The sequence below is a fragment of the Panthera leo genome, chromosome B1 (assembly GCF_018350215.1).
Source record: "Panthera leo isolate Ple1 chromosome B1, P.leo_Ple1_pat1.1, whole genome shotgun sequence".
Lineage (NCBI taxonomy): Eukaryota > Metazoa > Chordata > Mammalia > Carnivora > Felidae > Panthera > Panthera leo.
The window spans coordinates 77,986,290-78,011,069 of NC_056682.1; the positions used below are offsets into that span (position 1 = coordinate 77,986,290).

Genomic DNA, 24,780 nt, shown 5'->3' on the forward strand with positions numbered 1-24,780 from the left:
CTGAAACCATCATTTTGTCAATTTAATCATATCTGAAAATTCCTTTAGTTTATCCCATTACTACTTATCTCTCACTAAAGAAAGTAGAATATAATATTTGATGAATGCTACCTAATACGATTTTAAACATGGACAACAATTCGTCTATATTTGTAGTTTCTAATACATTCAGTTTTTAAGAGTACCTGGGCATTTGAAATCTGTCCAAGGCCTACCATTGACTTAACAACTCCCTTCCAAAGATTCCCATTCATGATAATAGGATGAAGCTTGGAGCCCATTGTTTTCTGAAAGTGGATGATTCCTGAAGTGCTAGGGATTTTAGTTCAAATAAAAAAGCCTGGTTAATACCAGCTCCTCCCATGAATCCAAAAACCATCCACATTTAGATGCAGCTAAGTGTAGGAACTTTTATGAAATTAGACTCACCATTTTCTTTTTTTTTTTCTTCTTAAAAAATTTTTTTTTCACGTTTATTTACTTTTGAGACAGAGAGAGACAGAGCATGAACGGGGGAGGGTCAGAGAGAGAGAGGGAGACACAGAATCTGAAACAGGCTCCAGGCTCTGAGCTGTCAGCACAGAGCCCGACACGGGGCTTGAACTCACGGACCAGACCGCGAGATCATGACCTGAGCCAAAGCCGGCCGCTTAACCAACTGAGCCACCCAGGTGCCCCTAGACTCACCATTTTCTAGGAATGGGTAAGAAGCCACGTGGCTGACAAAATGTTATGGGAAATGTTGCAATGTCCCCTTCCCCTGGGATCATCTCTGTCGGGCGTTTCAGAGAGTGAACATTATCAAATGCTAGCTATTTGGAGTGCATCCATTTCCTTTTTGATTGTATTGGACATAACACATAAGATGCTATTGAAAGTCTACATTAATATTTAAATTGTCGAGAGATCCAAGAGTTCAGCTGTCAGCCTAATAATTGACATACACTGAACCAATGTTTGAATCAATTTACATTTTCAAAAAATAATTTCTGGTGCCAGTCTAGATAACTTAAACTTTATAAAAAAATTACACTAGAAAACACTCAAAAGACTTTAAATAAAAAAGGATTAAACCTAATGAAAAGTAGCATGGAAAACTAAAAATAAATAAGAAGAGTTCTGCAATTGCCTGGCTATTCCTGTATAGAGGAGATGGTTTATTGGAAGGACGAAGAGCTGTCTGGGTAACAAGGAGCTAGCTCTCTGCCCTCGTGCCAAGCCAGTCTGAAGGAGGGCTCTTCAGGGGGTGCATTCATTCTTTAAGGCATTAGGAACTCATTTAATACCCTAAAATGGACTCATTATTTCCTCAAAGCAATGCTACAGCCCACCTAAAAAGACTTTCCTACAGAATCCCACAGTTTAAACTAATTAAATTCTGCATTATTTAGTTTAATGCACATCATTAAAGTCCTTTTTCTTCCTTGGGGGTGTGGTGAATTCAAATAATGATAATAATGCCTTGTGTTTATAAAGAACTTATAAAGCTTTTTTCCATTTAGGATGTTGCTTGATCTTTAAGGATACAAAGTTGCCTGTGCAAACAGCAAGGCCACAGCACACTCTCCAAGGGCAAGGGCCAAATCTGTGTTCTCCCCATACCTTGTGGAGGGGTCAGGGGTGATGAGACAGGTAACACCCATACTCACTGTTTGCCAGGGACTACTCTGCCCGTTTGTAAGAATCAACTGTTCCATCCTCAAAACTGTCCTCTGGGGCACATCCTATGGCTCTCCTGGTTTTACAGAGGAGGAAGGTAAGGCACAAAGGAACTGAGTAACTTGCCAGACTTCCTGCAAGGAGACTTTGGTGGAGCTCTAGTGCTTTGGCTCTTGGCCACTATGTTTCATTTCATCCCAGTGGGAGCCTTCCTTGCAAGTTGAACACAAACCTCTGTTGCATTTGTGGAGGAATGACGGAATGTTGTGAGCAGGCACAATACTGTTATCCCCAGTTTAGAGTTCAGAGGGAGCGCAAGTTCCTGGGTCCTCAATGCAGGTTGTACATCTGGAACTCAACCTAGTCACCTGATTCCCTCCCAGTATTCTCTCCAACTTAAGATTTCTGCCTTTTCCTATTTGTTCATCTACAAGCCACCTGTTCTAGTATTTTGTTTATGATGTTTTAACTTGTGAATCCTATTAAGCTCATTATGGACCACGCTCTGTACATTGGATTGTTATTCTATGTGACTAACGGTATCTTCCTCAGACGTTAGAGTGGCTCAGACTGCTCAGTGCAGACAGAACAGCATTCTTAATTGTTATCAAGTACATTAGAATAGATGCAATGCTAGAATCTTAAGTCCCTCTCCCCTGACACCTTCTTTATCTTTAGCACCATTCACTGTTGCCTGGGAATCAGAAGTGATGATCACTTCCTGAAAATAAATTAAAAATTTAAATTTGTTTAGGGGCACCCAGGTGACTCAATTAGCATCCGACTTGGGCTCAGGTCACGATCTTGAAGTTTGTGAGTTCGAGCCCCGCATCGGGATCTGTGCTGACAACTCAGACCCTGGAGCATGTTTTGGATTCTGTCTCTCTCTGCCCCTCCCCCACTCACACACACACACACTCCCTCTCTCTCTCTCAAAAATAAATAAACATTAAAAACATTTTTTAAAAAGGAAAAAAAATTTGTTTGTTTAGGCAAACTGTTAATCTTTCCATTCAAAGCCAAAATTTGAATTTCCAATAAATTTGGCAATGAGAAGATCAACAACACAGTGTCCCTCCCTGGAATTTAGAGGGCTAGTTTCTGAGACAGATTGAGTTTGCTTACTGAAAAGGGTGGGAGCGTCTTGTCTAGCTGCATATTTTGCAGGTCTATAATGGAATTTTTTAGGATACTTGTACTTAATGGTTAGAGACTTTCAACTCAGCATGATGCAAAGGACATGATAACCATATTTGGAGCCATGTTTTGAGAGGATAAAGTTTCTCCAGTCAATGGAGAAGCAGACCAGTGTCTTGGTATTCTGGCACCTTCTTCACCCAAATGAAGGAGGGTCATGATGCTTTTGCATACACACCTACCCATTAGCCAAGAGACACATAACAAAAAGGAATTATAATTTTAGCCTGAGAATCCTTATTGATAAAGACTTTGTATTTCTACTGTTTGTCACAGGCCTGGCTTAAGTGAAGAACGATGGTGTTCAATGGTAGCAAGTATCAGTATTTGAAGGGCTACGACCATGTGCACTGTTATCTGTTCTTTCCTTTGCAGCTGAATGTGAACAGAGACCAACAGCGGCTTGTTCTAGAATGCCAGTTCTCAAAGAAAAAACAAAATTTATTTCCCCAAGTTGTCAGATTAGCACAGAAACACAGAGGAAATGGTCTGAGGCCATTTTCCATCACGGAGAAGATAACACAGAACAAAAGAGACACTCAGGAATGGAGTCTGGGCATTTCTGGGCAGAAAGGGCCCCTTCATTCTCTCTCTCTTTGCCATTCTGAATCTAACATCAGTCCCTGAGCCTCTTGTCAGAGGTGATGAAAAATTAACAAGAGTTGTTTGGGTAGAATCTGGGGTATATATTCTGGATTGAGGTAAGCAGATGTGAGAAGAGACTGTAAGTCCAAGGACACCTCTTTGGGGGATGTTTGCCACCAAGGGGAGCAAATGGATGGGCAAGAGCTAGTGGGGCACATTGGGGTCAAGTGAGACTTGCTGGTTTTATTTTGTTTTGTGGTTTAGATTGGAAATAATACAGCTTGTTTGTATGCTGATAAAATTAACCTGGAAGAAATGAGAGCAATTAGAGAGAAAGATGAGAGACAGGTGATCAATGCAGGAAGGAGCAGGAATCGGGGCAGATGGCAGTGGCTGGTCTTGCATATGAGTGGGCACACGAAACAGTTCACCACCTTTAACCAGAGGTAGTAAGTGTATGGGGATAGATTTACACATAAGTGTACTATTTTCTAACTGGATCTTGGGCCAGGTTTCCCAGTCATGGAATTAGTTCTTCCCATGAATTACTTTGCTTTCGGCCACCTGGGGTAAACACCTTTCTCTGTTCAGCTTGGTCTTGTAAGCCTCCTAGCCTGCCATCACCTTTGACACCATGTTGCCAAATCCTAAGGTCAAGTCCCAACCTGCCTGATTCAATGTATCAAACACTATTTGATGTAGTTGTTTATTTTATCTACTGTCACCTACTTTTTCCTTTGGCGTTTGCAAGACAACACTTTCTTAGTTGTTGTCGTCATTGTTGTTGTTGTTGTTGTTCTGTCCTACTGACTTCTTTACTGGTTCCCTTCTTTCTAAATTCTGGCCAATTTCCTTTCATTGGTTTCCTTCCCTTTCTTCTCTTTTCTGTTTCCCCTGTGCATATAGTCCCTTTGCACCCCTGCACACAGCCTGGGTTGGTGGTAATGATGCTTGCATCACAATGAGAGCTGTAAAGGCGAGGGAGTTGTATTCAGTTACAGCATGCCACACTGGGTAATTCCAGGGTGCAGGCCATCCGTGACCTGGCATCAGAAGATCCAGGCAGTTATAGTGAAAGCATCATGGTTTCCCAGCACATATTTAGAACCAACAATCCAGCATTGTGGAGGAAAGTTAAAAGAAGCCTAATTGATACTCCCTGTTTCTGAGAGCAAGGCTGTCCACCCACACGTTATTTGATGGACGCCAAGTGTTTTGCAAACGTAAGAGTAGCTTTTTAAAAAACATACACTTTGATATATTTTCCTTCAGATCTTTTACGTGACAGAATTCACATATTGCTTGGAAATCTTGTGTTTTCCCGGTGAATGTACACTTGGTACTGCAGAGAGATAACATGAATCCCCATTTCTTTTATTTTTTTCAGGTAGGGGTGGATTTATCCTTCAGTTTTCCCATCAATTTTTGCAAACTCTCAAGTAATTATTTATACTTAGAGTTATCAAATGGAATTTAAGGACCATTTTATTTTATTTTGTTATTAAAATTCATTTGAGTATAGTTGGAACACAATGTTACATTAGTTTCAGGTGTACAACATAATGATTCAACAAGCTTATACATTATGCTGTGCTCACTGTAAGTGTAGCTACCATCTGTCACCCTAATCATATTGTAATACCATTGGCTGTAGTTCCTATAATGTACCTTTTATTCCCATGGCTTATTCATTCCATAACTGGGAGCCTGAACCTCCTTCTCCCCTCACCCATTTTGCTCATCCCCCTACCGTTCTCCTCACTGGCAACCATCAGCTCTCAGTATTTGTTCACTGGCAACCATCAGCTCAGTGTTTATAGGTTTGATTCTGCTTTTTGTTGGTTTATTTCTTTGGCTTATTTTTATTTTTAAATCCTACATGTAAGTGAAATCATACGGTATTTCTCTTTCTCTGTCTGACTGATTTCACTTATAATACTCTCTAGGTCCATCTAGGTTGTCACAAATGGCAAAATCTTGACCTTTTTTAATGACTGAGTAACATTCTGTTCTGTATACCACATCTTCCTTTTTTCATTCATGTATTAGTGGACATTTGGGCTGTTTTCATATCTTGGCTGTTGTAAACAATGCCATAGTAAACATAGGGTGCATATTTCTTTTTGGATTGGTGTTTTCATTTTCTTTGAGTAGATACCCAGTGGTGGAATTATTGGATCATATGGTATTTCTCTTGTTAAGTTTTAAGGGAATTCCATACCCTTGTCCACAATGGCTGTACCAATTTACATTTCCACCAAGAGTGCGCTCCTTTTTTCCCCACATCCCTATAAACACTTGTTATTTCTTGTCTTTTTGATTCTAGCCACTCTGACAGGTGATATAAATTGCAGTTTTGATTTGCATTTCCCAGATGATTAGTGATGTTGAGCATCTTTTCATATGTCTGGCCATCTGTGTGTCAAGTTTTATTTAAAGAATGCACATATAGTGGGCTGACTTTATTTTATTCATAATTTTCCAAATTGTGTATTCATACCTTCTTCAGGAATGCTAACTTGTCACAAATGGATTCATTTGAACTTCTCCATTATCTATCTTCTGAATTATACATAGATTAGCCCTGAAGTAGCCAAAATGTTAGAAGTCATGAAGAAGAGGATAAAGAGACCATGATATTGAATAATCCCAGAGTAAGGTTAAGGATGCACTATGAATGGAGACCAGCTTAGGACAGGAATAACTTCCTTGCATCTGACATACCCATACCCTCCATGGCAGGGATGGACAACACAGGACAAAGCCAGCAGAGTCTGCATTCTGTGGTATGGAAGTAAGGAGATGGAATGGGATGAAGTGTGGTCTTCCTTGGTGAGATTTCAAAATAGCAGAGGTATTTTGTATATAAACCATGAGAGAGGCAGCCTGGTGTGGTGGTTGAGCATGGATTATAGACACAGGCTGATTAGTCTTGCACACCAGCTTTGCCATTTAACTGTGTGACCTTTAGCCAGTTAGTTAACCTCTCTGACTCCCATTTTGCTTGTCTGTAAAATCAGGATAATAACAGTACCTACCTCACAGGGCTGTTTTGAAGATTAGCGAATTAATACAGGGCTTTTCAACATTGGTGATACTGATATCTTTGGCTAAATAATTCTGCCTCGAGGAGAGGGGCTGTCCTGTACATTATAGAATGTTTAGCATCATCTCTGACTTCTGCCCACTAGATGAAGTAGCAACAACACCCCCCTCCTTAAACTGTGACAACCAAAATTATTTCCAAATGTTGCTCCTGGTTGAGAACCACTGAGTTACTGTGGGTAAAATTCTTTGAGTGCTCAGCATACAGTAAGTGCTATGTAAGTATTTTTCAATAAAAATAACAAATATTCCAAAAGCAAATGATAGAAATAAGGCATAAAGATGGGCTAGATATAAGCCATAGGTAGAAGAAAATAAATTGTTAGTCTTCCTCAGTTTGTGAATTCCACCACTAACACATCATCAAGGCATGACTGATTTAGAAATTATATCCTAGGGATCAGTCTGAACCCCCTGACTGCTGCTAGCATTGGAACTTCTCTTCTAGCTGTCCAAAGTTTTTGACTCCTTTGTACTCCATCCTCTCTCCACCTATGGTATCTTCTCCCTGGCCTTGGTCAATGTGTCATTTTCTCCCACACATGTAGCTCCATAGAATCTCACTTTCTGAACACATTGCCTATCATTTATGTGTAGGGTCTCTTTGTTCCACTCTCTGGAAGTAAAGATAAAATCCCCAGGTAACCAAAATGGCAGAAATGCATCCAGGGTGGGCCATGGTAAATGTGAAAGGCATGTCTGTCAAAATGGAACGCTGTTGAGCCCCAGCAGCTGAAGTAGCATTGGAGATGTGGACCCAATTTGGCTAAATCCAAGTATTCTCCCTAGAACCTAGGGAAATTTTGAGATACAGCTTGATAGTGTATCAAGTGAGAACTTGTGATTTGCTAGCATTTTTTTTCATTGAATTTTCATAGGATCGTAGACTTGACATCAGCATATTTTTGACACTTTGAAGCAGTAGTGTGGGGCATTTCAAGTAAATATGCAAAGATGATTCTAGTACTATTTTCCCTGCACCCATGTGTCTTATATTCCTGGAAAAAATAACTTAGGAATAAGTGACATTTGAATAATGTTTGAAACCAGGGTATTAAAATGCAAAAACATATTGCTTGCTTTGATACAACCTTAATTTGTAAGCAATATTTGAACTTTGGGTATTTGGGAAGGAATCTTGGTTTAAAATTTAAATCACACCATAACATTTTGAATAGTAAAGGCATAACTTACATAATACTCTTTCCCTAGAAGGAATTAATTTTAATAGTTTGATAGCAACTAATTGTGCAGAACTTATTGTTAAATAAAGCCAAAATAAGCAATTCAATTCTGCCATGGCTGATTAGGCTTTGTCATCCATGCACGATCTCACAGTCAGGAATTCTGGCCAGCCATTCTCTGTTTGCCATAAAGCAATTCTATAACCTTATAATTATCATGTTCAACGCATCTCAATCTTAGAGTATAAGACCCCTTCTAACATTTTCACAGCATTTATCGAGCATATACTAACTAGATGCCAAACATTGTACTAAATACTTCATGTATATTATTGTATTCAAATCTCACAACAACCTGTGAGATAGGCATTATAATTTTACAGGGAAGAAAACTGAAGTTCAAAGAGGTTCATTATCTTTCCCCTTACCACCAGCTGCTTAAGTTGTGGGAATTATTTTTAGATCAAAAAATTCCGTACTGTGCTGAAAGAAATTCCTTCTTAAAACTAGAATAAACGTAATGGTTACATGTTAGTGGGGGGAAAAACCCTAATATGCCTGATGTATGTGTGTGTATGTATAAATATATAAATTTATATATTTGTATAAATGAAAAACTAAATAAACATATATATGTATGGTTTACATAGTAATAGACTTGGTACCATCCAGGAATAAGAAATTCAGGAATAAACAAAATAGACAGAAATTCTACCTTGTAAACCTATCTTTTAGTAAGGAAGCAAAGCAGTGCCAGAAAAAAAATCAAAGAAGAGATTCAAACTTAAAGAGGGCAAAGTCAATCTCTTTAGCCAAATTTACCTAAGAAAGCCACCAAGCTAAGGAAGGGTTGCATTGGATGTTGAAGCTAGAACCAGGCTTTATTTATAATTAATCCTAAGTAATGCGTATGGAGTTCTCATGCCACATTGGTCTCTCTGTGACTTAATATTTATTAACACTTCATGCTATTATTTTTATAGATAGGTGCTTAAACCAGGGATACAGCTGAAAATTCCTTTTTCGATTCTGGTACACAGAATGAACACACTAGATTAGAAATACTCCTTACATAATAGCACCTTAACAAGAGTCCATTTCTTTTAGAGGCTAAAGGGGAAAAGAAATATGCGAGTATAGATGTAGATGTAATTAACAGGAATAAAGAGAAGCAATGGACACACAAACACATTTAGTTAGTTTATAGGCAAAGAATAATTTCCAACTTGTACAGAGACCACACAAGTTAGGGTACTCAAAGACTATGATTTTGAAAATTGCTGCCCCTCTGTGAGATTTCTGCTGGATCCTATTTTAAACTTTATAGTCTTCTTAACCTCCCTCTGGTGATGTTCTATTGCCCATGGAACTGAGCCCACTGGAACAAGAGAAAATGACACAGTCACTTCCCCTATCCATCTCAATAATATGGTAACTTTCAAACCCAATTATGAGCACCTAAATGTCAGCTCTCTTAAACGTTTCACTTCTAATCATTGTAATCACTGTTAATAAGTTCATTTGGTATAAAGGAAGGGAAGAGAAAATGACTTGTCAGGTCTTGATATTCTATGGAGAAAAGATATGTAAAACTTTATAAATATTCATGAGTTTAGTTTGACTACTTTGATATCCTTTACATTTTGTAATAGGGTTAAAATACATTCTTTTAAGGAATAGGCTTGGGATTCTGGGTTCTACAAGTTTTTTGTTTTTTTTAAACTGTGAAGGCAGTTTGAATTAATGAATAAATACATTATAAATGATTCTCCTTGTAAGTGTATTTGGTTTTAAAATTTGAGTCCTTGACTCAAGGGAGTATATCAATAAAAAAATACTCCATGTTTGCCTTTGATTCAAGTATATCCCAGTGCATAATTTTATTGAAGATTCAACCAACAGCATTGCCAAGTGAATTTTAGGTCTTAGTACATTTATTCAGTGATCTGGAGACTAGCAGATATACTGACACTTATAACACTGTCCCAGCAGCTTATCAAAGGGATACTAGATGAAATTGATTGACTGAGGGCCTGGGACCTGGGGGAAGGACAGGAAATTAAAAACAGAAAGAATGTAGTGGAAACTAATATGGACAGAGAATATGATGAGACTATAGGAGATGTATGATGTTAATTCTACTCCAAAAGTTGTGCTATTTCAATAGAAGTGAAAAGCACATACATTGTCCATAAGGAACTGAAGTATTAAAAGTGTATCCATAAATTAGCTCATTTGTATTCTGATTTGTTTACATCTTTCCCTATTAGATGGTGGGCAGGAACCAATGTCTTCTTCATCTTTTGAATATTTCATCATCTATGAGTTCTCAATATGCAATAGTCTAATGAATGCATAAACTTGACCATATGTCTTTCACTCTTCTCACAGAGTAGCAAGAAAGTATTAGAGCATGTCCTCATAAGATGTAGACCAACCATCAGCCTCATAACCCACACTAAAGACAGCCTCCCCCCCAATGTTCCAACCCTCAGTTTTCATAATTCTTTGAAAGATGTCAGAGGAAAAACTCTTGGGAGTTATGCTTTCCTTAGAGGACAACATTACAAATTTGGAACAGGTGAGGAATAAACTGTTTTAGATCAGATTGGATAATCTACCCAAGAGTGGGATCAGAGAAATATGGGAGTTTTCAGAATTTATTCTGTAAGGATTCTGCTTTAGAAGAATGCATCTTTTTGATCTTTGTTCTTTTGGGCCTTCCATATAGACATCCTTACATATAACATCTTGTCTCTTTGTGAATCCTACCAACAAATTTCAAAACTAAGAAAAATACAGATGCAGGTCAGATATATCTACAAGGACATGAATGGTCATCAAAATCTGGAATGTGTAGAAAAATCACGATTACAGACAAACTGAGATCAATAATTGAATTAACAGCAGAAGGGATAAAATCTTATTATGGCACATAATGGAAAAAGAAGAAAAAGAGTGAGGGTTGCTCACTCTGGTCTCAGAGCTGGTTGGGAGTGAACCAAGAGAAATCAGACAAGGTTTTCTTGAATCATCGACTGCTTTGGCAGAATTTCTTTTGAAGGCCTTTGGCTGTACCCACAGATGTACTTTCTTAAATATTAAAAAGGAACCCGTTTCCCATGGTAGAGTTGAAGTGATCTCTTGTACTCTCTATTTCACAGTATCAAAGGGAGGCAAATGAGATTTTTTTTTTTCTTGGAAGGTGAACTACACAAGGATAAAATCAAGTCCAGCTATTTCTACCACTTATATCACTGAAATATGGAAACAGCATCAAAGTTCCTATGCAAACACTAAACTTTGAGAAACATAACATGTGAGACCAGAGTTAAGGTTCATTGTACATTTCTCCCATGCCCACCAGTTTATTTTCATTAAGCTTACTTTCAGTTTCATTTTGAGGAGGAAAAAAAGAAAAAAAACATTAAATCAGGTAGGTTGAAACTAGTTCTTAGACAGATAAAAGTATATAGAGAGGCAAATTTTTAACCTGGAAGTGAAGTGGCCTATACTTTCCAAATATATCCCTCATATCTGGCCTCCCGAACAACACTACTAATAGACGTGTTTTGTTTTGTTTTGTTTTTGAATGGATCTATAAATCTTCCAATGAGTGAATGCTAGAAGAAGGTTAAGTAACAAGATGGCTGCTCTGAGGAAAAGACCTTGAGACACAGTCAATGCACAAATGAAGTGTAAAGGATGAAGCACACCTCAGGCTAGAGATGCCAAGATTCTTAAGCAGGTGTTCTGTGAAATCATAAAAGTAGGAAGGCTTTGGACAGGGAGAGAGAGTGACCTGCAAGGAAAAAGAAGAGAGAAACCTACAGAAAAATCAGAGAAACTGTCAAGGGAAGAAGAATGGGAACTAATCTTTGTTGATTTCCCTGTTATGAACCTGACATTACACCAGCCACTTGTCATATGCTATCTCATGTTGTAATAATAACCCAAATAACTGTTAGTGAAGAGTTTACTATGTCCTAGGCACTAAATTAATAGCTTTACATACTTCATCTCACTGAATCCTCCCAACTGCTCTCTTGCATATGAGGAAACAATTTAGAGAGTATAATTTATCCAGGGCCATGCAAGAAGGAAATGAAGCAGGCTCTGATTCCAAAGTAGATATTTTCATAGTGTCTTCCCATGTGGCCAAGAGGCAGAGTTGCCTATAAGAGATGAACCCTGAAAATAGTGGAGACCACCAAAAACTCATTATGAATTCTCTAAAACAATGCATACATCAACATAGATAAAATTATCTTAACAATTTTTTTTGTGGCAAGTGGCAGTGACCTGCATCTATATGCCTATTTTATCTGACATATGAATGCCAACCCTCTTAATAAATTACATTCCTAATTTGCTTCCTGAAGGACCTCCACTTGGAGGCAACTCTGGAACACTTTCATTGGACTTATTATGAGTTAGCATAGTCTCTCTCACCCACCCCACTTGTTATCCACAGCATGCATTTGTGAGATGTCTGGCCAGGTTTTGGGGTACAACTTGTGAATGTAGAATAAGTTTGTTTTTCTCTCTGAGTCAATTTTCCTGGTTTCTATGGGGAAAGAGTCCATGCTTTTGGCCTTATTAGCTCCACACCAACTGAGCTCACTGACCCAGATAAATATTGTCTGTCTGACATGTGCTTTAGAATAATAAATATGCAAAGCTATAGACTCTGTTCTCAATTATTGGTACTCATTGAGAAAATCAGCTTAGGATAACCCCCACTACCAGATAGGCCCACACTTCTCCATCATTCCTAATTGCTTTTCACCTCTCCTGTGTGATTTCTTTTCTGTGGTTTTAAGATTCTGATACTGCTTTGGTTAAGCTAAGGTTAAAATTAGTTTGCATTTCCTGCCCACACAGCAACTGATGGCAGGGGATTTATCCTGGGAGCATGCTGCACAGTGGGAGAAACTTGCTCAGAGAGTGCCAGAGGTAATCTGGGAAGTGGAAAATGCCAATGATGATAATTGAAAGACAACTATAGATCACTGTGATCACAAAATCATCCTCTTCCTGTCCAAACACAGGGAAAGAAGGACTAGAAGACAGAAGTTCACAACTATAGGGAAAAAGAGGGGAGAAGAGAATGTTACATAAAAATGCTGATGCTGTGGTAGCCATAGGGAGTAGACTCTCAGTGAGAAAGATGGCATGGGGCCAATCTTGAAAAAATGCCTGCTATTGCTATAAGATTTTTCATAAATGATATTTTTTCTTACTGTAGTTTATTCATCTGGGAGTATAAAAATAATGCCATTTTTCTTCTTGCATTCTGAGACTTATGTTTCACTTCTTTTATTCATGAGAATTTATAAGTTAAGAAAAGTTAGAAGGCTTCTAATTAACCTATTTTGTTCATCATTCTCAGGGCTTTGCTGCCAAGGCCTCATTCAGACATATTAATGAAACCATTGAGGTTATAGGAATAATGCAAGGAATCAAAAATGTAAAGAATGCTACCAGAAGTGATTTGCTTCCACTGGAATGTTTTTTTCTATATGGACTGGATAACCACTGGAAATATGTTTGTGTCTAGTTAACTTTGTAGTACTTTTTAGAAAAAGCATGGGTTTTTTTCCGTTAAGAAACGGGTGATACGAATGCTAAAAATAATTTGTGTTTTTTAAGCTCAGAATGCTAAAATGCAGTAACAAAATTATGAAAAGAGTAAGTCATCAGATATTTCAGAATTGTTCAGTGTGTGAGACTTTAAGAGTCCCCATCATCATAAACTAAAATGCATTTTCATGTCATTTTTAATTTAATGTGAAATTCTGACATAGTGAAACTGTTTAGCAAGTAGGAGACCACAAGATGTGGTCCTATGACTGTTGCATTGCTAATCATAAAGCAGCTAGGGAAGAAGCATTCCACAAAGGTTCTTTATCTTGGCAAATTTATGTGAAACTAATCTCAAGCTAAAGTACTGTATCCCACTGCTACAGGGACGTAAAACGTTTTAAAATGTTGAACACAGCACTTTTCCCCCTTAGTATGCTAAGCCCTTCTTGGTTAACAATAACTTAACCAGCAAGTTTATGTGCTTCCAGCTGTCTTTGCCTTGGTTACGCTGGTAGGTTTAGAAAGATCTAGTCTCTGCCTATTCAATGGCCAGGGGCAATATTTATTCCTCTGTGACTCAAGGAAGACTTTGGGAAGGATAACCAGAAAATGGATTAAAGGAACTCTAGGTCAAGAGGTGGTCTTCCTTTTATTCTGGTGACCTCTTCTAAATGACTCACATGTGTCCAGAGTCCTCTGGAAGGACCAGAGTACAGTCCTGGGCAGTGCTCAAGCTCAAAACTCTGAAGGAGACCATGTTAGTTCCTGAACTAAGAGTAGAGTAGGAAGTGTCTCTTTTCACCATAGCAGTCAAGGAACAGCTGTGACCAATGCGCACAGGTGACTGATTGGATGAAACACTCACTTCTAGCTATCTATTGGAAATGCAGCAGACTCTTGCTTCACACACCAAAAATGGGAACAGCATATAAGTGAGGAGACAGAGATGGTTGTGAATTGACCAAAAAAATGTAGTCAATCATGAGCAAGCAAACTATAGTTTCCCAATATTTGTGAGTTTCCAGGGTCCCTTCTTCATGTTGCAGATATTGATTGTTAGAACCATGTATGATAGGGAAAAAATAATTTCCCTAAGCTCCTACCTGCAAATATTCCTGTAGCCTGGTGAGGAGGTTTGGCCTTTTACTCCAGTGGTGAGATATGGCTGGCAGTACCAGCAGGTGAGAGCTCAAAGTCATCATTAATGAGGTATTGTTTAAAGAAGTAGTAACTTAATAGTTTGAAGGGTAGTTCAAGAGTTCAATATATGTATCAAGTAGGATTGATTTCACTTTTACAAAAAACTTGATGGAAAATGGGATGAATAAAATTGGGATTATCACTCTGATGTAACAAAAAGGTCAGTTGTATGATGGGTTTGATTGCTCAAATATCTCAGCAAAGACCTAGGATCTTTCTGCCTTCCTGCCATTTTTTGGTTGCAAGATTGCTATTGAATTTATGAGATATGTTTGGGTGCCAGTGGAGAGAAGGAGGATAGGCAAAGGGCAAAATATAAAGGTGGAAGTCTTCTTCTTGTGAAGTTTTGAAGAAAGCCTTCCTAAGAGACTTGTGCTTGTACCTCCCTGATCGGGAATATGCCACAGAATTATGTCACTTCTTGTGGGAAGGGAAGCTGAGAATTCAAGTATTTAGCTAACATCTATCATATATCATAGAGGAAGATAAACAGTTCGAGAGTTGGAATGATGGTTGAATGAACTGTCCACAAAGGATAAAGAAGGAGAGGCTAAACTAGAATACAAAGTACAGAACATCAAGGGCCACCTATAACTCACAAGATGACCAAGTAAGACAAAATAGAAACTGATTGACCTCAAGAGGACTGATGCTCTTTTTTTTTTTTGGAAGCAGGCATAAATAAGCAGCAGTATACTACAGAGTTGATCTAAGAAGATCTGATTTTATATTTCCTTTTTGTAATTTAGATATGTTCTCCTCTCCCTAAAGTATTTCTTCTTGTTCATCCTCTGCTGTTCTCATAATCAGATATGCCATCTTAAAGACATAACATTATACCTTCAGTGCTTCATAAAGGACTATGAAATTTCTAGGTCAATAAAAGTTCCAATTTTAACATTCTTCACATGCAGTGCTCATAGATGAATGGGGTTTGTGTGGAATCTACAATAGCATCATTGATCTAGTTGCTGAAAAGCTCGTACTGTTGTATTTGCAAAAGTGCAAGTATATCTCATCACAGAACTAGATACAGAAATACAGGGGTGCCTGGGTGGCTCGGTTGGTTGAGCGTCTGACTTCAGCTCAGGTCATGATCTCACAGTTGGTGAGTTCGAGCCACGCATCGGACTCTGTGCTGGCAGTTCAGAGCCTGGAGCCTGCTTTGGATTCTCTGTCTCCCACTTTCTCTCTGCCCTTCCCCCAATCGAGCTTTCTCTCTCTCTCTCTCTCAAAAATAAACAATAAAATTTAAAATACTTAAAATAAATACAAAGTACATAAGATGGGGTAGATCAGCAGATGCTGGGAGTTAGATGGACATATTCCAGAGTGGGGCAAGCACCATGATGTATTTAGGAAGAGGCAGCTAGAGTACCTCCCAAAGGTATTTGGGAGGAATCCAGTACAACATTCCACAGAGCAATTGTTCTCAAAGTGTGGTTCCTGGGTAAACATTAGCAACTTCTGGATATTGTTAGAAATGCAGACTTAGTCCTGTTTTGGGGTAGAGGTTTAGAGAAGAACTCGACTGAACAGAAAGCTTAGCAAAGAGCTAAGTGATTTTTTGGTCTCTTAGGTGAGCAGAAGATGATAAAATGAATTTAGGCAAAAATCTTCAGACTTGATATCAGGGACAAAGACAAAGCTTAATCTATTATGAGTAAAGGTGAGAAAGAGTTTACTATTAACGGTGAGTTACAGCTGTTTCCCATGACCATGGAATTAAAGCTCCTTGAATTTCTCCTAAAATAATCCTGGCAGCATATTAGAACCACCCAGGTAGTTTAAAACAAAACAAAACAAAAACAAATAAACAAAAACCAAAAAAAGTCAGACCAACCAAATCAGAATTTCTGAGAGAGGTTCCCTAAAAGTTCTAATGTGCTACCAAAGTTGACAATTATTGCCCCAGGATTTTTTAGGTGAGAATATCTTCAGTTTGGGGAAAAGAGCTATGAAGACAGGGCATTAGAGCAAGGAGCTAGTTGACTACAATTTTCTCATCTGTAAATTAGGGAGAAGAGTTTTACCTACCTGATACATGCTGGAGATAATATATAGGGAGCACTTAGAAGAGTTTCTAGCACAAAATGCATGACAATTGTTTATTTGTCCTTTAAAATTTTTTTTTTAATTTTAATATTTATTTTTTTCTGAGAGAGAGAGACAAAGCATGAGTGGGGTGGGGGATGGGATGCAGAGAGAGAGGAAGACAGAATCTGAAGCAGGCTCCAGGCTCTGAGCACAGAGCCCACCATGGGACTCAAACCCATGAACTGCGTTGTTCATGTCGGACCACTTAACTGACTGAGCCACCCAGAAGCCCCTATGTGTACATCCTTTTAATGATCATACAAGCTCCATGAGCATGAAAACTTTTTGTGACATGAAAGTTACCACCCATTTTGAGTTTATTTTTGTGTATGGTGTAAGAAAGTGGTCCAGGTTCATTCTTCTGCATGTCGCTGTCCAATTTTCCCAGCACCACTTGCTAAAGAGACCATCTTTATTCCATTGGATATTCTTTCCTGCTTTGTCAAAGATTAGTTTTCTCAAGGAGAAAACAGGCAAAAACCTCTTTGATCTTGCCCACAGCAACTTCTTACTCAACATGTGTCCAGAGGCAAGGAAAACAAAAGCAAAAATGAACTACTGGGACCTCATCAAAATAAAAAGCTTCTGCACAGTGAAGGAAACAGTCAGAAAAACTAAAAGGCAACTGACAAAATGGGAGAAGATATTTGCAAATGACATAACAGATAAAGGGTTAGTATCCAAAATCTACAAAGAACTTATCAAACTCAACACCAAAAAAAAAAAAAAATAATAATAATAATAATCCAGTGAAGAAATGGGCAAAAGACATGGATAGACACTTCTCCAAAGAAGACATCCAGATGGCCAACCGACACATGAAAAAATGCTCAACATCACTCATCATCAGGGAAATGCAAATCAAGATCACAATAAGATACCACCTTACACCTGTCAGAATGGCTAACATTAACAACTCAGGCAACAAGAGATGTTGGCAAGGATGCAGAGAAAGAGGATCTCTTTTGCATTGCTGGTGGGAATGCAAGCTGGTGCAGCCACTCTGGAAAACAGTATGGAGGTTCCTCAAAAAACTAAAAATAGAACTACCCTACGACCCAGCAATTGCACTACTAGGCATTTATCCAAGGGATACAGGTGTGCTGTTTTGAAGGGACACATGCACCCCCATGTTTATAGCAGCACTATCAACAATAGCCAAAGTATGGAAAGAGCCCAAATGTCCATTGATGGATGAATGGATAAAGAAGATGTGGTATATATATACAATGAAGTATTACTCAGCAATCAAAAAGAATGAAATCTTGCCATTGGCAACTACGTGGATGGAACTGGAGGGTGTTATGCTAAGTGAAATTAGAGAAAGACAAAAATCATATGACTTCACTCATATGAGGACTTTAAGAGACAAAACAGATGAACATAAGGGTAGGGAAACAAAAATAATATAAAAACAGGGATGGGGACAAAACAGAAGAGACTCATAAATATGAAGAACAAACTGAGGGTTGCTGGAGGGGTTGTGGGAGGAGGGATGGGCTAAATGGGTAAGGGGCACTAAGGAATCTCCTCCTGAAATCATTGTTGCACTATATGCTAACTAATTTGGATGTAAATTTTAAAAAATAAAAAATAAAGTTAAAAAAATTTAAAAAGTAAAAAAAAAAATAAAGTATGAAAAAATAAAGTTAGCACCAAGTATATTATAAAGCATAATGTCATCAAAGAATACATATTTGCTAAATACACAGGTAGATATTTCAACTTCCTGGGATTAAAAATGAAAGTTTAGTGTATTCTCAACCTTCCATTATCATAGGGTGGTATAAAGACAACTGAGCTTGAGTTCATAAAGCCTGTGCCATATGTTCCTTTAAAAAATTGTCTAGAACTGTACTGTCACTTACGTACTTGAAATGGAGCTAACCCAAATTAAATGTGCTGGATGTATAAAATACACAGAGAATTTTAGAGGCCTCATATGAGAAAAGAATATAAAAAAACCGAATAATAATTTTAGAATTGATTACATTTGACATACTATTTTGGATATTGGGTATTAAATACAGTACATTATTAAAATTAATTTCCCATTTATTTTCCTTTTTTAAAAATGTGGTACTAGAAATTTTTTTAATAACATGTGGTTTGCACTTCCAGCTTGTCTTATATTTCTATTGGATGGTGCTGATCTAGAAGTGGACAGTACTATAAGATATGTTTCATTTGATGACTGTGGAACAGGGAACAATTATTAGGAAGACAACAAAATCAGCAAGGCCCTGATATTTTGAGTTAAAGTGCCGGGTTATAAGTGTAAGTGAGTTATAAGAAAACTACAAATAAAGGTATGAAGATACTTAACAAACTGCAGATATAGGTTATGGGGTTAGACATCTAACCTTAGCACACCCCTTACCTTGGAAATCGTTTTCATCTGACCTAAGTTTGGTACGATCCATTCCAGGCTTTTGGCAAGGAATTATTGACGACAGGGTGTTTCTCTGAAGTATCTATATCCACAGTTTCTTTAACAGCTGTGTTTCTTAATCTGTTTATAACCACGGTAATATTCCTTGTGAAATTTGCTTTCCACTGTCTAAAGATCTTTACTAAATGAAATTTTGCCAGTATATTAGATGTATTGATATATCATCAGCAAAACCTGCCCCTTCTGTCCAAGAACTTAAGGTGCTTTTCGATCGGATCATTGATAAAGATGTGTGTGTATATGTGTGAGTGTGTCTTGCATACTGCAGAAAAAAATGAAAATAACATAGTGTATTATCTGATTCATTATTTCCTCGAACTCTAATTATCATTCAAGATTGGAGGGCTTAAAATTAGTATTAAATTAATTGAGTGAAGGAACTGATCACATGCTTTTAAATCATAATTTAAAAATCATAATATGTTAGATACTGATTTTAAAAAGCTTTAAAAGTTTATTATGGAAAGAAGAACCTACTTTTGTCTACATATCCATTTTGTAGGTAATAGAAAATGAAACAAAGTGTTAATAACAACCTAATGCTCAATAATGGCAAGGAGAGGCAACATATCATTATCCATCTGCAATGGAATTATCATTCAGGAAGACTTTCATAACAAGGCATATATCCATCTCTCTGTTCATTCTATTCATGGACAAGAAGGCTTATGCATTCTTAAGTACTTGAAACTTGCTGTCAAAGATCTTTTTAGACTAAGCAAATAATTTCATGTGCTTTGAAATACAAGTGTTGAACTTGGAAAATTTGATTTTTTTCCCCCAGATGCAAAGTAGAAATCTATACTTTTAGACTCAGAACTGAGATAAAAAAAATTCCATGGCCCTAGATCCTGCAAAATACACTATTGGTAATCCATTTTTTAATTGGCTCTATTTCCTTATAGCACACACGTTAGTTTTAGTCACATATTATTGACCATTCCTTCTCTGTCCCTCCAAGGAATTTGGATTTTGTGCAACTCAAGGAGAACCCTATAAAAATTTGACCACATGTGGAAGTGAGTGAAACCAGAACCGAGATGAGAATCTAGATGAGGGCCTTAGGATGCTGTAAATGAGACAGAGAAAAGAGATAGATTCTACAAGTATTAAAAAATTAATGTTTTATATTTCTAGTACTCTGGCAAACTGGACACTCTGAAAAATCCAGCTGCAGAAGATAACTAATTATCTGAACAAAAATTTTAAAAACAATTTTTAAAGATCAAAACTTAGTATACAACTGAAGTGGCAAAAAAGGTTGGAATCAATAGATGCCAAAAAGTGAGTTAAAGCAGAAACTCTGGGAAGTAAGCCAGTGTCTAAGCCACTCTGATGATATCTGCCAAACCCTAGTGACCTTGAGTTTTAGTTTCAATGGCTACAGCATGTGTGAGAAACACACATACATTCTAGAGCCAGAAAAAAATATGGAGTCTATCAGAACTCCCCTACATACAGCTGGGGCCTCAAAGGGTTATATGCTCAGTGTCAGGGTGCCCAGGTGAAGGGGCCAACAAGGAATATTTCTTCCCTTGATCTTGTTACTAGAAGAATATAAAAATTCTCCCTTGAGATGTCACAACACAATCTTTCCATCATGTGAGGCTGTAGCACAAATTCATGCCAGCTCATGTAACGTGAATCCAGATTAGTGGTGCTCCCAGGAATAAGCATAAACAAACTCAATCCCCCTTTAGAGAATGCACCTTAGGCCAGGCCTCACAGTTCTATAAACAAAAAGCTCCAAGGAATATGAATTCAGAGTTAAAAGTTATAAAACAAAACAAGAAAACATGACTCCATATGTAAGAGTCAGCAAAAACAACAGGAGGTAGCATCAAACCCACAATGATATTTAAATTGAGACAGCAAAAACTAAATATTAATACATTTTAATATAAGAAGATTAAGTATATAAACAAGGAACAAGAGAATATATAAAACTTACAAAGAAAATTTGAAAACAAAAATCAGAAAGAGCTCACCTGGGGCTCAGTTGGTTGAGTAGCAACTCTAGATTTTGGCTCAGGTGGCTGATCTCACAGTTGGTGGGATTGAGCCCCACATTGGGCTCTGAGCTGACAGTGCAGAGCCTGCTTGGGATTCTCTCTCTCTCTCTCTCTCTCTCTCTCTCTCTCTCTCTGCCCCTCCCCTGCTTGTACTCTCAAATGGGTAAATAACTTAAAAGAGAGAGAGAGAGAGAGAAGGAGCTCCTATGAATAACAAAAACAATCAGTTTTAAACCTAATGGATAGTTAAGCTCCATATTCAACTCAGCTGAAGAGAGATTTGAGGAATTGGATGAAAATTTAAAAGTTATTCAAAAAGCTCAGAATGATGTATTCATTGTCTACAAAGAGATAATGAATATAGAAAACTGATATGTTCAAAGAGAAACTTCTTCAATTATGGAAAGACAAAATGAAAAGCACAAAGAGGATAGAAATAAAAAATGTTATAACCATATAAATGGACTAAACTCTTCACTTAAAAGACAAAGATGGTCAAATTGAATTTTTTAAATTTAGCTAAGAGATCTTTACTAAAGAGATCCTTAAAGTATAAAAATACTCAATTATTGAAGAAAAATATTAAAAACTTACAAGAGACAAACACTAACCAAAAGAAGATGATGTATTACACAAATCACAGAAATAAAATGCACAACTTTTACCAATGACAAAGATCACCATGTATTGATAATGGATTCACTGCCAGAGAGATCTAATTGTATACAACTAATGAAATAGTCTCAAAACATGAAAAAAGTCTAAGTTAGAAGCTGAACTTGACAAAATTATTAATTTTCATAACTATTGTTTTAGTACTATATTTAATCATAATTTATGACAGGGGAATAAGATAACTAATGTTTAGTAATCAATAGACCAAGCCAATAAAAATATCACTAAGGATATATGATTTTGAAGAGTTTGATTAGCAAGCTTAGCCAACAGACATATAAAATATTGTACTCAGTAAATAAAGGTGCACATTTTCTCTCAAACACATATGTTATATTTAGGAAAATTGAACATAACTTTGGTAGTAAATCAATCTCTATAAATGTTTCAGAATTTGACAACTACCAATGAAACTCACCGTATTATCAAATAAAGAGACTAGAAATACTATTTTCTCAAAAAATGCAGAAAATCATTTGATAAAATTCAAGAGCAAAAAGATGACCAGAATGGATGCCTATATTGGAATTTTAAAAAACCCATGTATGTGTAACACATATTAAAGAGTAAGTAATTGTGGAAATGAGTAAATATTTAGCAATATTTTAATACTACTAAGTTTTGATGAAAACTCTTTTTATCAAAGCATAAACCTTTGGTATGCAGCAACGGTGTGCATAGAAGGAAATGTAAATTTAGACTTAAATGCTGACATTTTTAAGAGAAGTGCTGAGAACTAAAGAGTAAAACATCCAAATTAAAAAGTTAAAAAGAGAAAAGAGTTATCTTGCCAAGGACATAAAAAAAGCAAATGATAAGAGTACAAATAAATGATAAGGAAAATTAACATACAATGTGACATCTCAACAAAGTTAAGAGCTGAGTCTTTGAAAACATTAAGGTCAGCCAAAATGATAGCAAGACTAATTAAAAAAACACACACAAGCATTATTAGAAAACAATTGAGTTCACACTTATAAATGCAACAAAAAAATTAAAGGATTATTGGAAAAAATAGGAGATAAATATGAGTAGTTTGATAAAATTGATAACTTTGGGTAAAAATATAGTTTGCTGATATTACACAAGAGGTGGGAAATTAGAGTTTTCACATAACAAAGAAATAGAATGAGTTAAAAATCTTTCCAAATCAAACACCATTCTCACACAGTTTTATTGTTGAGTTTTATCAATGATAAAATATGCTCTAATGATTTGTTAAATTTACAAAAGAATAGAAAAAGTAAGATATGTGAATGATAATTTTGGAGTCAGAAAACCTCCAAAAGAGAGTAGGAGTAAGGAAAATTATAGAGCTGTATTTTTCATGAATACAAGTGCAAAAATTTTAAATGATAACTTTTATTTGTGTAATTTTAGATGACAAGCACAATTCTAAGGACTTTATATACATAAATTCATTTATTCATCAAAACAACCCTATGGATCAGGTACTAATATTATTCTCAATTTACAAATAATAAGACTGAGGCACAGAGAATTGCTTGCTCAAGGTCGTACGCTAAGCATCAATGCCAGGATTCAAATTTTGGCAGTCTGACTCCATAGTCTATTAAAAAGACTGGCAATAATAAGTGTTGGCAAGAGGTAGAGAAATTGGCATGATTATGCATTGTTGGTGGGAGTGAAAAATAATATAATCCTTTGGAAAACAATTTGGCAACATCTTATACACATCCACTTGCCTTATGACTCAACAATTCTACTCTAGGTACGTATTCCAAAGAAATGAAACATATATCCAAATAAGATTTGTGGCCAAGAATGTTAAAAATAGCAGCTTTATTCATATTATCCCCAAGCTAAAAACTACTCAAACATCCAAAACCAGGTGAATAATCAAATTGAACTACATTATATAATAATAAAATACTTAGCAACAAATAATATAATTTTATATATTAACATAAATAATATAAAATACTTAGCCATAAAAAATACAAACTACTGATGCACACAAAAACATGAACAAAAGATGCCACACACATCCACACACATAATTATTTATAATTTTTATGAAATTCTAGGGAAGGCAAAAGTAAGATATGGTGATTGAAATCAGAACAGCCTCTAGGATGAGGGAATGTAATAGTCTTCTGTTGCTGCATAGCAAGTTACCATAAACTTAGTGGCTTAAGCAACATTTATTATCTTATAGTTTCTGTAGGTCAGAATTCTGGCCATGACGTAACTGGGTCCTCTGTTCTGGGTCCCACAAGACTGAAGTCATGATGTATCTGGGGCTGAGATCTCATGTGAAGCCCCGAGTCCTCTTGCAAGTTCCTGTGATTGTGGAAAGAATTCAGTTTCTTGCCCCTGTAGAACTAAGTTCTCTGTGTCTCACTGACTTCCAGCTAGAAGTCACTCTCAGTGCCTAAAATTTGGGTTCTCCTCCACAGGCAGTTTACAACATGCTCGATTATTTTCTTATGGAGGAGAAGAAGTGTGTCGTTGCTGCTGCTGCTTGATTCTTTTATGGCTGCCTGATTAGGTTAGTCCCATCCAGAATAATCTCCTTTTTGATCAAAGTGAGCTGACTAGGAATGTTAATATCTGCAAAATCTCTCTTGCTATATAACACAATATAATCAAGGGAGTGATATCATATTCAAAGGTCTTATCTACACTCAAAAGGAGGAGAGTATGTAGTGTGCATGTCTTAGGGACTTGGGAATTCTATGATGAGGCCATCATAGAATCATGTCTGCCATGGGACTTACTTCAGTCTGTATACATTTATCAAAACTCCTCACTCCTCACACTTAAAATCTGTGTGCAATGTTATATTTAAAATGTACTGTGACAATACTAACTGCAACAATAACAAATAATAAAGAGAATAAATTTTATATTTAATGATAACATTTTGGAAGCTTGCTGCCTGATCTAGAAGAAAAAGATGCTTGTTATAACCAGTCCTGTTTAACATCGTACTCATGTGTATAGGCTCCATCTTGATTGCTGCTTCATCCCCATGAGTCTTGGGGCAGGAGAGGGAAGCTGGCAC

The 24,780-nt window shown here is 36.9% G+C and overlaps 1 protein-coding gene across 4 annotated transcripts in view; it reads left to right on the forward strand.

The window, feature by feature from the left end:
• The window catches only part of IQCM (IQ motif containing M), a 662,550-nt gene that overhangs the window by 547,047 nt on the left and 90,723 nt on the right, over positions 1-24,780 (forward strand). Inside the window, exon 14 of one of the 4 annotated variants that reach the window (XM_042935333.1) lies at positions 24,173-24,264. The exons of the other annotated variants lie outside the window; for them this stretch is intronic. Coding sequence (XP_042791267.1) covers positions 24,173-24,264 — 92 coding nt within the window. Of the gene's footprint in view, positions 1-24,172; positions 24,265-24,780 lie in introns of those variants that run through there. 4 annotated transcript variants of the gene reach the window in all.